The sequence below is a fragment of the Esox lucius genome, chromosome 19 (assembly GCF_011004845.1).
Source record: "Esox lucius isolate fEsoLuc1 chromosome 19, fEsoLuc1.pri, whole genome shotgun sequence".
Taxonomy (NCBI): domain Eukaryota; kingdom Metazoa; phylum Chordata; class Actinopteri; order Esociformes; family Esocidae; genus Esox; species Esox lucius.
In genome coordinates, this window is record NC_047587.1 from 31,179,670 (window position 1) to 31,195,073 (window position 15,404).

Genomic DNA, 15,404 nt, shown 5'->3' on the forward strand with positions numbered 1-15,404 from the left:
TTGTTTTAGATAGGATTGGTTATGAATCGAGTTTAAGGACACATGCCAAAACATGTAATACGTTCAGATATTTATTGATGAGTGTTGGTTCAGAACAATTCTGGTGGTTTTTGGCCACTACAGATGCCAGCACCAAATACCCTTTAGCTGGCAAAAGGTTTTAATATCCGACTCCATTCGAGTCAACACAAAACATCGTAACCACTAAAATGGGCCATGTGTCTGATGAACTTACAGTGCAGTTTCCTCTGTCTATAGGGGCTGTAAAAATGCAGTTTCTGTAAATGGGAAAACAATTTCATCTAACTAATTGCATTTTAATTAGTTTATGATGCCGTTTGCTATATGTATCAATTACATTTCTCAAATGTTTGGTAAATTAAAATGCTGCTCATCACATTTAACTGCCACCAGGTTTTCCTGGAATGTAATCCAAGCTGTCCTCCCAGTATGCAATGGAATTGTTCTTCCCAGTTGTATAAATGTGGCATATAGACAAAATGTACATTTGTTTGAGGTGGGGTACATTTTGAAGCCTCCATCAAACAAGCAAAGTGCTGTTTTCATATATATCTGTAGGTTATTTCTGGAAGTTTCTATGTTTCTCTCAGCTAATGAAAATGAGCAAAGGCTCCAATGTACAGATCATCAATGACCTGAGTCCTTGACCTGCTTCATTGCTCCCAGGTACTGTTATTTTCAAGGTTAGAGGAGACCTGGGATTTTTTCTTTTTTTTTTATCTGTAATACTTCCAGATGCAGACTATGCTATGTGTAATGGGATTATGATTATAAAGTGATTTCCCCAGGCTGACCAGGGACATGATCCAGGGCCAATAGAAAGCAGTTGCAATCCGCACGCTCCATTCAAAGACAGCTGGATGAGGCAGAAACTAGCTAAGCTCAAGCACAGAACACGTCATTGGATCTTATGTTAGTGTTGCGCTGAAATATGTATGTGCAGGGCATCAAATCAACTGCACTCCTTTATTATAATGTTTTTTTATGAAAGTGTTAAATTTTACAAGGTTGTGGTGATGACAGTTTCAGTTACTTAAGTGAGGTATATTGTATATCCTGTGCAACGGGGAAAGGCACAGGGAATGAACCCTGCCAATTTTTCAGTCCCCTTTATATCAAAGAAAGAGGAGGAAGTCAGGGAAACATCTGACTAACTATGTATCTGACTAACTATATATCTGACTAACTATGTATCTGACTAACTATGTATATGACTAACTATGTATCTGACTAACTATGTATCTGACTATGTATATGACTAACTATGTATCTGACTAACTATGTATCTGACTAACTATGTATATGACTAACTATATATCTGACTAACTATGTATCTGACTAACTATGTATATGACTAACTATGTATCTGACTAACTATGTATCTGACTATGTATCTGACTAACTATGTATCTGACTATGTATATGACTAACTATGTATCTGACTAGGTATATGACTAACTATGTATCTGACTATGTATCTGACTAACTATGTATCTGACTAACTATGTATATGACTAACTATGTATCTGACTAACTATGTATATGACTATGTATATGACTAACTATGTATCTGACTAACTATGTATCTGACTAACTATGTATCTGACTAACTATGTATCTGACTAACTATGTATCTGACTAACTATGTATATGACTAACTATATATCTGACTAACTATGTATCTGACTAACTATGTATATGACTAACTATGTATCTGACTAACTATGTATCTGACTATGTATCTGACTAACTATGTATCTGACTATGTATATGACTAACTATGTATCTGACTAGGTATATGACTAACTATGTATCTGACTATGTATCTGACTAACTATGTATCTGACTATGTATATGACTAACTATGTATCTGACTAACTATGTATCTGACTAACTATGTATCTGACTAACTATGTATATGACTAACTATGTATATGACTAACTATGTATCTGACTATGTATATGACTAACTATGTATCTGACTATGTATCTGACTAACTATGTATCTGACTGTGTATATGACTAACTATGTATATGACTAACTATGTATATGCCATAAAGACAATTTCAGTTTTTCATTATCAGTGCATTCGCGACCACCTTTATAACCTGTTTTTGTTCTGTCATAATTGGGTGTTTTGTGTCAATTTATGGGAAAAACAATATCTGAATAAATATATAGTTCCCTTTTTATGTGTAATAAATACATGTAATCATTTTAATTTAGACCATACAAAAAACTGCTAAGAAGTACTAATAAAAAAAATCTCATTTGATTTGTATATATATATACGCACATATATTGTCAAGTAAATATTAATAATCTTTACAATAAATACAAAAATGAATATTTTCCACTTTTGGATCTGTGTAATTTGTTTCATTTAAGGCCCTGTCCACACTATAATTTGTGAAGATAAGGAGGAAGACACTGTTGTCTATAGAGGAGTGACAGCCAGCCATGTTTTAGTGACGGTGGTGTTATGTTGTTTCAGCAGGGCCTGGGGTATTCATTTTCATAAGGGGGACTGGTATGGCAGCCAGTTCAAGCAAGCAATAGGATGGCCACCCACACTGGGAAGGCTATTAGTGAGTATTAGGTGGCACAAATATTATGGAGACCTGGTGCTAATGAAAAGTTGATTGGTTCCCGAAGACCCAGTCTTGTCAAACATACACGAAAAATGGCAGACATTTCAAACTAAATACACGCACACAGACGTATGTACACACCTGTGCGTGCACAGACGTGCATTTAGCCACCAAACAGATGTGTCAAAGGCTCAAAACAAAACTAGCTAATTAATATTTATCCTACCTGCACATACTTCTGAGGAGCGGTCACAGCCATAAGGCTCAAATCACTGATCCATTGACCCAGGCTCAATATGCTCTGTCACCAGAGATGTTATCAGACTTTATTCTGGGTGGGCCGCCTCACCCCAGACCACCTCAGCCTAAATCTGTCAGCACACCTGTCAAGTCCCAATCCCACCAAGCTTGTATCAGGCCTGACATCTCAATGCTTTGCTTGGCAATGGATTCAGAAAAACACTCCTATTGCTCTCTAGTACACAATAGCAGTGAGATGGCGTGTGTAGATGCCTTAGTACAACATGATAGTTGAATGGAATTATTAATGGTCTAGTTAGAAAGATTTGTGGCTTGGCTAATTCTTCTCCAGACCTTTTTACCCCCCAACTGTTGTCTATAATTTGGTTTGTTCTGGTCCACAGGAGATTGTGCTGGTGCTGTTTTTCGGGACGGAGTACGTGGTGCGGCTCTGGTCCGCCGGCTGCAGAAGCAAATATGTGGGGATCAAGGGAAGGCTGCGCTTCATCAGGAAACCCATATCTATCATAGGTGCACCTGGCTTCTGCTTTATTAAATCCCAGACAACTGTGCAACACGGAATTAGACACTGTTTTAAACCCCCTCCTTATTAATGTCAAATAACGTTACTTCTACAGATTTGGGACTTTTGGGTCCAACACCAAAAACTATTTCAGGGAGGAGAAAGTCCCCGATTAATAACATTTTCATTACGACACCATTAGTCAGCATTTGTAATCAGCTGATGCAGTACTTCACAACAGCTAAGTGATGGGCATTCTGAGTCTTTTCGTTAAGCCGGCTCTTTGTGACCCTGTTGACCTAAAAGAGACGGCTCATTTGGCTCCCAAATGGCTCTTCTTTCAAAATGATTCAAAATAACCCCAGAACCACGCAAAAAAGCTTAGAAACCCTAGAAAAGAAAAGCTTGTCGACCTGCGTGTTGAACTCTCCCCAGACCTTAACCCTGACGTGCAAATACATCATCTTTAATTGTACTGTGACTTATCTGCAGATAAGTATTGTTGTGAGACCAGAAAGTCTTCATATAGTAGAGCCAAATGAACTAACCCTTTCACAGATGCTACAACTTTCACTATTATTGGTTTTACTATGTTCCTTTTTCCATGTAATTTCAATAATTCAAAGATTAGGAAGTACATGCCAACGCTCACATTAAAGATGTCTGATTTCTCTGTCTCTCCTTTTCCTACAGATCTAATAGTCGTTGTGGCCTCAGTCATAGTGCTCAGTGTGGGCTCCAATGGCCAAGTATTTGCAACATCTGCCATCAGGTACTCTGTATATGATGAATAACAATGAAGTGTTGTGAGATTTAGAAGAGTAGAGCTATATTAGGCTCTAATTGTCTACTATTTGAATAACACTGGTTGTCTGTTGCCTACATGCTTACAGGGGGATCCGGTTCCTCCAGATTCTACGTATGCTGCACGTGGATCGTCAGGGAGGAACGTGGAGGCTTCTGGGATCTGTAGTCTTCATCCATCGACAGGTGGCCATCCCTTTGCATCTTTTGAGTCATCTCATCTGAAAATGACTGCATCATTTTCTAACATGAAGTGATATGTTATAAGGTCATCTGGGACATAATTCCATTTTAGTGGTGACTTGATCTAACCTTATTTACTATTTTCTTTTATCCTTGAGTAGTACGGCTTCTCATAAATCCTAAGTCAGTCAATCTAAGGAAAAGCTAAATGCAAGGTGGAAGAGATGGCTTAAGTATTAGTGAGTCCTGGCTTTGAAAATAATAAACAACAACTGGCGTTGCACATTTCTTAACCAAATATGGACACACCCTGCGGTCTGATGATGGGTGTACATGGCTGCCGTTTTCTCCAGAGGATGAGTGCACTTGTTTTGTTCTGAGTTGCCTGGCCTAGCGTGTTTGTTAATGGGCACACTGAGGCAGGCAGGCAGACAGGCATGGGCCCTTGTTGTCCATGCTACATTACCACCGGTGATTACCACAGATTCCTCTGATAGTCTCTCTGAGACCTGCATAACTTTATAAGGAGAGGAAGGTAGAGTTATGCTCAGATGCTCCCCTTCCTCATTTTCCAATTTTTTTGTGATCTCTACCAGTACACTAATTTCAGTCATCCGATGTTCTTTTCAAGCATGCCTGTTCTTGTTTCTGTGGAGGCTTTCGGTTATTTCTCAGTGATGTGCAAGCTTGAGTCGATTAGAGCGTAAATATTATTTTCTCCTGGAAAACAGATGTTTTAGGCTTTGGCCATTCACATGTAATTAACTGTACAACAGATTTTTTTTTGTGAGGCAAGCAACCTTGTAATAATGCTGAACATTGTTCAAACAGCCTTAGTAAAATGGTCTTGAATGACATTGCAGGGAAGAGATATTGGGTCTGTATCCTGAAAGGTAAAAATCCTATGCATCTGCAAGTTGCCAATTGGATTCAACCACTTGATGGGAATTGTACCATGGCTTGTTACTGAATAATACTTTTGACAGTCACAGGAATGCACCATTTAAAAGAATCATACATATAAAATCATTGTAGTTCTAAAATATAGCAATCATCTGAAAAATTCAGACCTTTACTTAATGTAGCAATCAGCTGAAACCTATCTTCAGCTTATAATTTGTATACATTTTCCAGGTGCATATACAGTAGGACTTATGGCCTTAATTGTGAAACTAGTCAGTTTTGGTCTTAATCTTTACTGTTTGTTGCAAAAGTTTAATATTTTGTGTCTTTCAGTATAGACACTATATTAGTGTCTTTCAGTATAGTTTTCCTTGTAGTTTAAAAAAGGCTACAGTAGTGTTTAACAGAGGAAAGGTGAATCACAACTGTTTCAGAAACACTGGTGGACTGCACGGTTTCCTCAAAGAACCTGGCATGGCTGAACTAATGTACACCTTTTAAGGTAAACTCAACAACAGCTTATGAAAAATGAATAAACTAAATGTATGTAAATATGTTTAAACCGAGGCCCCCAAACTCTAATATGACTTTCAAATGGCCTAAATTATGTACTGCTCACCCAGAGTAACTTACAGTTGGCGAATTAATTTAACATTTATGATTGTTGATGAACAATTACCCAAACTGCCTTTTCATGTGGATGCATTTGTTTTTGTATAACAGAGCTGGACGGAGGCTAATATCAGAGTGGAGATTTACTGTTTAAGGTTGCAGAAAAAAAACTCTGTATGTGTGAAATGATAAGAATACAGCCACCACTTTTGGGGTGATATATTCTAACGCTGCATGTAGCCTTGATGAACCTATGCCATTTTTGTGATGATTTCTGTTTTGCATGGATATCCCTTTAGTTCACTTTAAAGTAGTAAACTTTGACTCATAAATATGTTTGCTTGTTACAACTGACAGACTTGTCCTCTATGCTGTAGGAGCTGATCACGACGCTGTACATCGGTTTCCTGGGGCTGATCTTCTCCTCCTACTTTGTGTATCTGGCGGAGAAGGATGCTGTTGACGAGGAGGGCAAGACTGGCTTCTCCAGCTATGCCGATGCCCTCTGGTGGGGCGTGGTAAGCCAACGTCCATGCAAACAAATGCTATGCAACAGTAAACATGGTTCCCCCAGACATGATACAATGTCTGCCTGGGCCAATACATTTCATTTCTTGGCAGTGCAAGTGGTATCTTAAGAGATCACATGAATTAGCGGGAATCAGATCCCTGTGCATGTATGCCAAAGTTATTCACTGAAGTCAGTGTTTGCAGCAAATTACAACATATTTCCCTGGACAAATGTATTCATGTGTGTGCCACCTTCTGATCATTCTGTGCTAGAGAAGTATGGTTTTTAAGTTTTCTCATGTCATTCTAAATTGTTCAAAATCCGTCATGGTTGAAAATGCGAGTCACCTGTTTACTGAATTTCATGACTAGGTTAAATAGTTTTAGGGGTGTAACCTTGGTAACTTTCAATTGCTTGTTAAAATCACCACCACAAGTGTAATTTAGTCTTTGGCTGGAAGCATAATTTACTCAACCTTCTTCAAGACCTGCAGAACAGTCTGGGATCAACTACCTTTCAAATGTTTTGGGTCACTTAGAAATGTCCTTGTTTTCCATGAGTTTGAGTAGGAAATATAGTAAAATCGATAGTAAATATAGTAATTGACAAGGTTAGAAATAATGATTTTTAATTCAAATAATATAAGTGTCTTTTAAACTTTGCTTTTGTTAAAGAATCCTCCATTTGCAGCAGTTACAGCCTTGCAGACCTTTTTCTTTGCAACTCTGCCTAGAAGGCCAACATCCCGGAGTCGCTTCTTCACTTTTGACGTTGAGACTGGTGTTTTGCGTGTATTATTTAATCTGATTTATGGGTATTATTTAAATGTATTTAAGCTGCCAGTTGAGGACCTGTGAGGTGTCTGTTTCACAAACTAGACACTCTGATGTATTTGTTCTCTTGCTCATTTGTGCACCAGGGCCTCCCACGCCTCTCTCTATTCTGGTTAAAGCCTGTTCTGTGAAGGGTTAAGGTGAAGCGTTGTATGAGATCTTCAGTTTCTTGGTAATTTCTATCATGGAATAGCCTTCATTTCTCAGAACAAGAATAGACTGATGACTTTCAGAAGATTGTTCTTTGTTTCTGGCCATTTTGAGCATGTAATCGAACCCACAATTGGTGATGCTCCAGATACTCAACTAGTATAAAGAGGGCTGCTTTTATTGCTTCTTTAATCAGCACAACAGTTTCAGATGTGCTAACATAATTGCCAAAGCATTTTGTAATGATCAATTAGCCTTTTGAAAAGATAAACTTGTATTAGCAAACATATCATGCCATTGGAACACAGGAGTGATAGTTTCTGATAATTTAAAATCAGCCGTTTCCAGCTACAATAATAATTTACTTAACAGTGTATTTCTGATCAATTTGATGTTATTTTAATGGACAATTTTTTTTCTAAGTGACCAGACTTTTGAACGGTGGTATTTATCCTACATATCCTGATCCATGGTGTCCTCTGGTTGCTGGATTAATAGTCATACAACCAATGCTTTTACTTACATTAGAGCTTATGGGCCAGAAATGTGAGTATTCGGTCTGACCCCAGCAGGACACAAACAGAATTAGTCTCTTCAATTTCCACCTTTGTGGTTATTTTGTGCTGTGTTTCTGTCAAAGGGCCCCACTCATTTGAGTGGTTCTGGAATACCACAAAGACACAGGTTCCTTAGCTTGTTTCAGTCTGGAGTTCGCTAAATGATGAATGCGGGGTGAAAAGCAGTGGAAGCTGGAATACTTCTATAAATCACAAGGGTTCTTATAGTTTTCAGAATTCTGCCCACCCACGACGGGACCAATGATTAAACCACACTCACTGGCGATTCGTCTTTCCATTTGCGGCTGATGTGTGCAGTAATTGGTGTGACGCTCAGTGATAAACAGGCTTGTAACGGTGAGCTTCCCAGGCTAGTGTGGCTGTTTCCATCAAGTTTCCATCCATGGCTGGTTGGGTTTCCAGGTCTGTTTAATTAAACAATTTAATGTAAGGCTGTTGTTAATGAGAAACCTATGGTCGTTTTTTCCTAGGCAGATCTAAACACTGCAAAATATCATCAATAAACTCCATTCACTTCTCTGCTTTCTGACTCAAAGACCTTTTACTGCGCACCTCTAAAGTGCCAGTTTCTTTAATTAAAAGTGTAATTGCAGTATTAATTACTGTTTTGTGGTGAGAGTTAGAAAGGTTCATGGGGTCCTTTGGTGCCCGATGAAACTCCCACAATGAACAAAACCGCCCAAAAGGGGATTTGCTCTTCTTTGTTTTTCACACACTGTAGACTGGAGAATTGTGATATGCCATTCCAGTAGCTTGGGTCCTTTACTCTGGTGCGTGGGTGTGTGTGTATGCACGCAGAAGAAAGCTGGGAGCCTGGTGGAAAGCACCGTGTGTGTGGTTTCCCAGTGTACATATCAGCTTGTTTTCCAGTGGGCGACGTGCAGGTGCAGGGCACAGCTGTAGACCGGGCCCAGAGCCCACAGACCAATGGCATGATTCATATTCTCCCTTTCCTCTCTTCCGCCCCGCACACTCAGTCCGTCCAAGCATACTGAGGTGGTTAAGAGAAGCCTGTTTGATCCTGAGCACCAACACTCTGCCCAACCTCTGAGAAAATATATTTGGAGGGACAGAGAAGCGATTGATTCCAGGAAGGATTCAGAGAGAGATGGAGAGATGGGGAGAGAGAGAGAGAGAGAGAGAGAGAGAGAAAGGGAGGGAGGGAGGTAGAGTGCCATACATGGATTTAGTTTATATTGCTTTGCCTGACATAGAGCCTCTGGTGTTTACTATGAACCATATGATGACAGCAGGCTTGACATGGCAATGAAATGGGGAGAGAGAGAGAGACAGAGAGTAAGAGAGAGAGAGAGAGAGAGAGGGACAGACTTGGTAAAAGAGTGAATAGACTTTGCCCAATGAGAATTCCACATTGTGTATTTGACCTTTTGTGAAGACATGAAGAGGCTTGGCCATACACTTGGAGTGCTGCACTTTCCAGCAGGGGTCTGAATGTGGGGGTGTTGTTGAGTGGACTATTCCACCCTGATGTCGGGCCCATTGTGCGGTCATAGAATTTGTGGATGAGGATTAACAAACCCCCCCCCCCCCCCCGGACCACCACTTCTCTCCCTCCGTTCCGCACCTCTCCTACCTCTTCACACCCAATGCCTTTTAACTATCTCACCTTACATCACCCTCTTTATATCGCCACCCAGCCCTGGGTCACACGGTGCCCCAAAGACACTCCACTGTATGCCAAGTGCGTCTCTCAATGTGTCACAATTGGCTCTGCTTTCAGAGTGGGTGTACATGCAAATGCAAGGAGATGTGTGCCCCCCCCCGCCCCTCCCCAGCTCTGCCGAATTCCTCCCCTCACTGAGGATTAGTCCTGGTTCGAATCGCATCCCCATTGAGTGAAGGGCAACAACTGAGCAGTGACAGATATGGAGCGGGGCCAATAAGTCTGATGAACTTTCTCTCTGTGATCGGGCCCTTGTTGTCGTCAAGCGAATCCCTCTGTGTAATGACCACCACGCAACCGAGGAGTTCATTCCCAGACACCTGTAGCAAACCATTAAAACTCTGTTTGCTTTGTGTTAGCGTGTCATGTAAGTGTAATAATGGTGACAGGAGACAGTATGTAACATCAAAAGAAGGCCAATGTTTTGCAATGCGTCCATGCGTCTGTTTCCAGGTGACAGTGACCACCATAGGCTATGGAGACAAGGTTCCTCAGACGTGGGTAGGGAAGTGCATCGCCTCCTGCTTCAGCGTTTTCGCCATCTCCTTTTTTGCTCTGCCGGCAGTAAGTGCACCTCCTTGTCTTTCTGTTTCTCCTCAACAGCCTAAATAGCATGATATGTACATCATTAATAATACACAGTATTGCCCAACAACTCTGTGTCGGGACGTGAGTCATCCCGAGTCTGGCTGAGGAAATGGAGGCCTCAGTGGGCATTGCAACTCGTGGTTCTTCGGTGGTTTTCAAGATGTCTTTCTGCCTCCTTTTGCCTCTCGCTCTGTTTGTCTCGGTCTGTCTCTCTGCACAGGGTATACTGGGCTCTGGCTTTGCTCTGAAGGTGCAGCAGAAACAGAGACAGAAACATTTCAACAGACAGATTCCGGCTGCAGCCTCATTAATCCAGGTACTGACATTCTGAGAGGCAGACAGTCCGACCTCCTTGACCCAACTAGACCAGACACCGCTCATTCACAGACCCCGGTCACACACCGGTCCATCACATACTCTCTGTGGTGTCTGGGTTCTCTTTAGCTGTGTTATAGGGGAGAACCTGTCTAGAAAGAAGTATTCAGAAGCTCTTAAAAAAGTGATGACACATGGAACGTAGGTGGCTGAACCTGACTCATGCCAACTTTGATTTATTTCCATACCCGTCTACAATCTCCGGGTCCTGACGTCAGAGAGGTTGACTTCAAACATGTCCAGTAGCACTAAATCACCCAAATTCAATCCTTTTAAGAACACATTTGTTCCACCCAGTTCTGGCCAATGTCTGGTACAAATAGAGGAGTAGCGGTATTTGCAGTCTGCATATTCACACTATGTCCTGGAAGAGGTGAGCTGTCCTCTTATTCTCTCCTAGACAAGAGACAACAGGCAGCTGGTTTATTCGCCAGGACCACATTGACACTGAACATACACGGAAACCTACAGCTGCATTTACATAGACACACTCCTCATTGTGGTGGCCAGACCTTGTTTCTAATATATTTTCTACTTATATTTACTTTTTGCTGTGTATTTGAGTGTTTTGAAATACACATTCCAAAATAATTGGTATATGTTAAAAAATATATAAAAACAGGTCCTGTAGCTGGTTAGTCCCTGGTAGATCAGTTGATGCAGCATGACACCCAGGATTGTGGGTTTTATTCCTAGGACAGCTAAAATGTATGACTGAAAGTAGCAATTTTTGATAAAATGTTCTTCCAAATAGCATATATAATATGCATTATATTATAATGATTATCATTATGATATAATTGGAGTTATACATAATAATGTTGTTATTAATTATTAATTTATCATTTGAAACCTTTTTTAACCAAGAAAAGGAACCAGACAAGCCTAGTTCGGCCAGCTCACAATTAGAAGGGATGAATGTTGTTGCCCTCGCTGGATACAAGCCTGGGTCTCCCATGTGACAGGCTGCGTCTTGAACCACTAAACCAGGGGTGTCAAACCGGTTCCACGGAGGGCCGGGTGTCTGCAGGTTTTAGTTTTTTCCTTTAAATTGGTTCCCAGTTCAGACCTACACAACCAGGTGAGGGTAGAAACTAACCAATTAGAGACCTAATTAATCAATCAAGTACAAGGTGAGAGTGAAAACCTACAGACACTCTGCCCTCTGTGGAATCGGTTTGACACCTGTGCACTAAGGTATATGTATGCCTATCAATAAGTAACTATCAAGATAGGTAATGATAACTGACTTTTTTGTCAAGTGAAAAGATGAGAAAATCGTGGAAACCCCTACTCTATTTCTGCGAAGGGGGTTGTTATCTACTGTATATTACCTCAAAACGCATGCACGGATGCATACTTCGAAAGTCCACCACAAAATAGTCTCAATATAACTGTAAACAGTTTTATTATAGGCTAACTATAACATTGCTACTGATGGTTGTAGCCAGCAAAGTTTTTGTCTATCCTAAACAAACCCTAATGCATGATTTGTTTTTACCCTGGCAAGCCTCGGACACCAGTCGCTTGCATGGCAGTCCGTAAGGGCCTCTAACCATTCCAGGTCTCTAACCATTACGCTATTTAAAAAGGGGAAGTCAATCAGTCACTCACACACACACTCACTCACACTCACTCACACTCACACACACACACTCACACACACTCACGCACTCTCACACACACACACACACACACACACACACTCACTCAGTTAGAGACATTCGCTCTCCTTGGCCAGCAATGCTTACACTGATTGGTGATCCTTCACATCTGAAATGCATGCAGTCTTTCTGTTCATGACCCACCCAGAGCAGAGATCCTTCACATCTGAAATGCATGCAGTCTTTCTGTTCATGACCCACCCAGAGCAGAGATCCTCCACATCTGAAATGCATGCAGTCTTTCTGTTCATGACCCACCCAGAGCAGAGATCCTTCACATCTGAAATCCATGTAGTCATCCTGTACATAACCCACCCAGAGCAGAGATCCTCCTCATCTGAAATGCAATGCAGTTTGAGTTTTTGTCTACTCACCGGTTAAAGAAGTGATTCATCCAAATTACAGAATTGTATTTTACATAATATGATATTGACATCAACAAGACAGTATGACAACAACCATGTTTTGGCTTAGCTTCATTGGCACTGTTTCGAAATGCCTCTTCTACCAGGAGAATGTGAGGTAAAGTGATGGCCTTGCTGTCTGGGACTACCCTGGTAGATACGATATGATGCACAACCCTTCTAAGGTACAGTGATGGCCTTGCTGTCTGGGACTACCCTGGTAGATACGATATGATGCACAACCCTTCTAAGGTACAGTGATGGCCTTGCTGTCTGGGACTACCCTGGTAGATACGATATGATGCACAACCCTTCTAACACTGTGTCCTTCTTCCCCAGACGCTGTGGCGTTGCTATGCAGTAGAGAAATCAGATGGCAGTTCTGCCACCTGGCGAATGTATGTCCTGGCCAAACCCTATGTCCCACCCATTATCTCTGAAAACCACAGCCCCAACCCCAAACACAAGGTAAATACTGTGTGGAATTTGCACTTGACTCATTTTTGCAGAGGGATTTACACAGATTAGTTCACTTATCTCCCTACCTGCCCCCCGTGGGAAACCCACAACGGTGGCGTTGCAAGTGTCGCGCTCTGCCAAGTGAGCTAGACGGGACGTCGCGTCTTCGCTCATTACAAAGCAGCGTACTATCAGTCTATACACCGTTTCGACACATGAATTCCTGTTGGCATAGAAGCAACGGTCTGCCTCTGCATTCAGCCGCTTGTCGACCTCTCATGGAGCACTTGCATCCCGCCTCAATTCCCAAAGAAGATGTCAGACAGAGCGGTGCCCTTAGGAAAAAACTGTTCAGTGGAGACATGAGCCATCTATCTGGCTGACAGACAGAAAGTAAGATAGTAAGAGGGTTTTTCTTTCCACTTTGAGAACTACATTAGCTATGCTGTGTGGTGGTGCTGTTTAGGCACTGGAACTGACTGTGAGAGAACAAGTTAATCCCCCCCCCCCTGCTCCCTTTCCCCCGTCAGCAGCCCCCCTGAGCCAGTGAGCCACCAGGATGACTCCGGGCCTTTGTTTCCACCTCACAAAGACACAGTCAGTTGAGATGATGTCACCACCGCCTTTCTCATGGGAGTAAACCTTTGTGTTGGTAGAACAACAACAAAAAAATCTTTGTTTAGCACTGAACCCGCACATATTGGGGAGAGCGAGGGCTGCTTCCTTCCCTTTCTGTTTCGGCATGTGACTTTTCTCCTTCTCTTTCTCTACCGTCGCCCCTCTGTTCCAGTCATTCAGGATTCAGGCCCGTTCTGGTATTTGGACAAGAGTGTGGGCCAATATCAATGCCAGGGGGTTGTGTGTGGCTGTGTGTGTTTGTGTGTGTCTGTGTGTGTGTGTCTGTGTGTCTTTGTCTGTGTGTCCCTCTGTGTGTGTCTGTCTGTGTATGTTTGTCTGTGTGTGTTTGTCTGTGTCTGTCTGTCTGTCTGTGTGTGTCTCTGTGTGTGTGCCTTTGTCATTGAGTAAAAATCATGAAGTTTCTCTTGAGCAGTCAAGTCAGTGACGCGTCACTGTGCCTCCAGGAGAGGAGGGAAGCAGAATGAAGGTCCACAGGCATTCAGAGACTTAGAGAGCTCTGACCTCACTTCAATCAGCACAGATTAAAAGACATTGCCTCAAACACCAGGCTATAATCCACAGAGATTTGAAGGAGACTTCAAAATGTTTTATTTAAAGAGGTTTAAGGGTGAAAAAATAATTGCTTAAAAAACAAATGGGCAAGTATTTTATTTGTGAATGGTTTCTAAATGAAGTATCAGAGTTTACTTGCAATATTTCCAATAGAAAATGTGAAATGAAGACATATGATAGTGAAAACTATCATATGCTTGCTGTATGGAGGTATGAGTTTTCCATATATTGCCCCTGTCCATTCAATTAGGACCAGAAGTGTCCTTCTTCACAGGACCAGGTGAACCTTGACCAGCAACACGTCTGGTCTTAAGTGTGTCTGAAAGTGTGTTGGTTTTCAGGTCACCCCTGTTGATGCAAATTTTCTTTCTCTTTTTATGGTATTATAGCAAAGCAAGCGCACCAAAAGAAAAATGAAGATGGTTCGGGACAACGGATCCCTAAACGCCATTGGACCAAGGAAAATATCCATTCCTCAGATCACCTTTGACCACATCGAAGGCAAAGACCAAAAGGAGGTCCCGTTCTTTCTAGAAGAACGGCCAGGTAACTGAAAAGTACTGGAATGAACATTATAATACAGTTAATCATCTTTCCGATATTTATTGACTGGCTTAAAGTAAAAACATGGTGTAGAGACAATCATATTGGGCATGTCTGAAAATATTAGCTAACTAAAGTAAGGTTGCTGGGGTGTTGACCGAAAGAGTTAGCTGGCATTAGCTTTGCTAGCTAGGAACAACACATCTGTCAAAAAATATTTTGATAACATGAAGAAGGCAATGTCGTTCTACACGTAATATTTAACCACTTTAACATTGTCAGCATTTTAATCAATCAATCAAATGTATTTATAAAGCCCTTTTTACATCCTTAAACCCCAAGGAGCACAAAAAAATTAGTGTTGAATTTCAGTGGCTAGAAAAAACTCCCTAAGAAAGCTGAAATTTAGGAAGAAACCTAGAGAGGACCCAGGCTCAGAGGGGTGGCCAATCCTCTTCTGGCTGTGTTGGGTGAACATATTAAGAGTACAAATTGTAATAAATGAATGAATGCAAGTGGGCTGAGACCAGAGTCTATTTAAATTGA

General features: G+C 41.3%; 1 protein-coding gene across 2 annotated transcripts in view; it reads left to right on the top strand.

Moving 5' to 3' along the window:
* Positions 1 to 15,404, top strand: part of kcnq1.2 (potassium voltage-gated channel, KQT-like subfamily, member 1.2) — a 206,468-nt gene that overhangs the window by 44,840 nt on the left and 146,224 nt on the right. For both annotated transcript variants that reach the window (XR_004574831.1, XM_013139034.3), the window contains exons 4-11: positions 3,258 to 3,384; positions 4,070 to 4,148; positions 4,270 to 4,366; positions 6,256 to 6,396; positions 10,088 to 10,198; positions 10,443 to 10,538; positions 13,005 to 13,133; positions 14,705 to 14,861. Coding sequence is in view for 1 of the 2 variants with exons in the window: in XM_013139034.3 (XP_012994488.3) it covers positions 3,258 to 3,384; positions 4,070 to 4,148; positions 4,270 to 4,366; positions 6,256 to 6,396; positions 10,088 to 10,198; positions 10,443 to 10,538; positions 13,005 to 13,133; positions 14,705 to 14,861 (937 nt within the window). In the remaining variant the exon portion in view is untranslated. The remainder of the gene's footprint in view (positions 1 to 3,257; positions 3,385 to 4,069; positions 4,149 to 4,269; positions 4,367 to 6,255; positions 6,397 to 10,087; positions 10,199 to 10,442; positions 10,539 to 13,004; positions 13,134 to 14,704; positions 14,862 to 15,404) is intronic.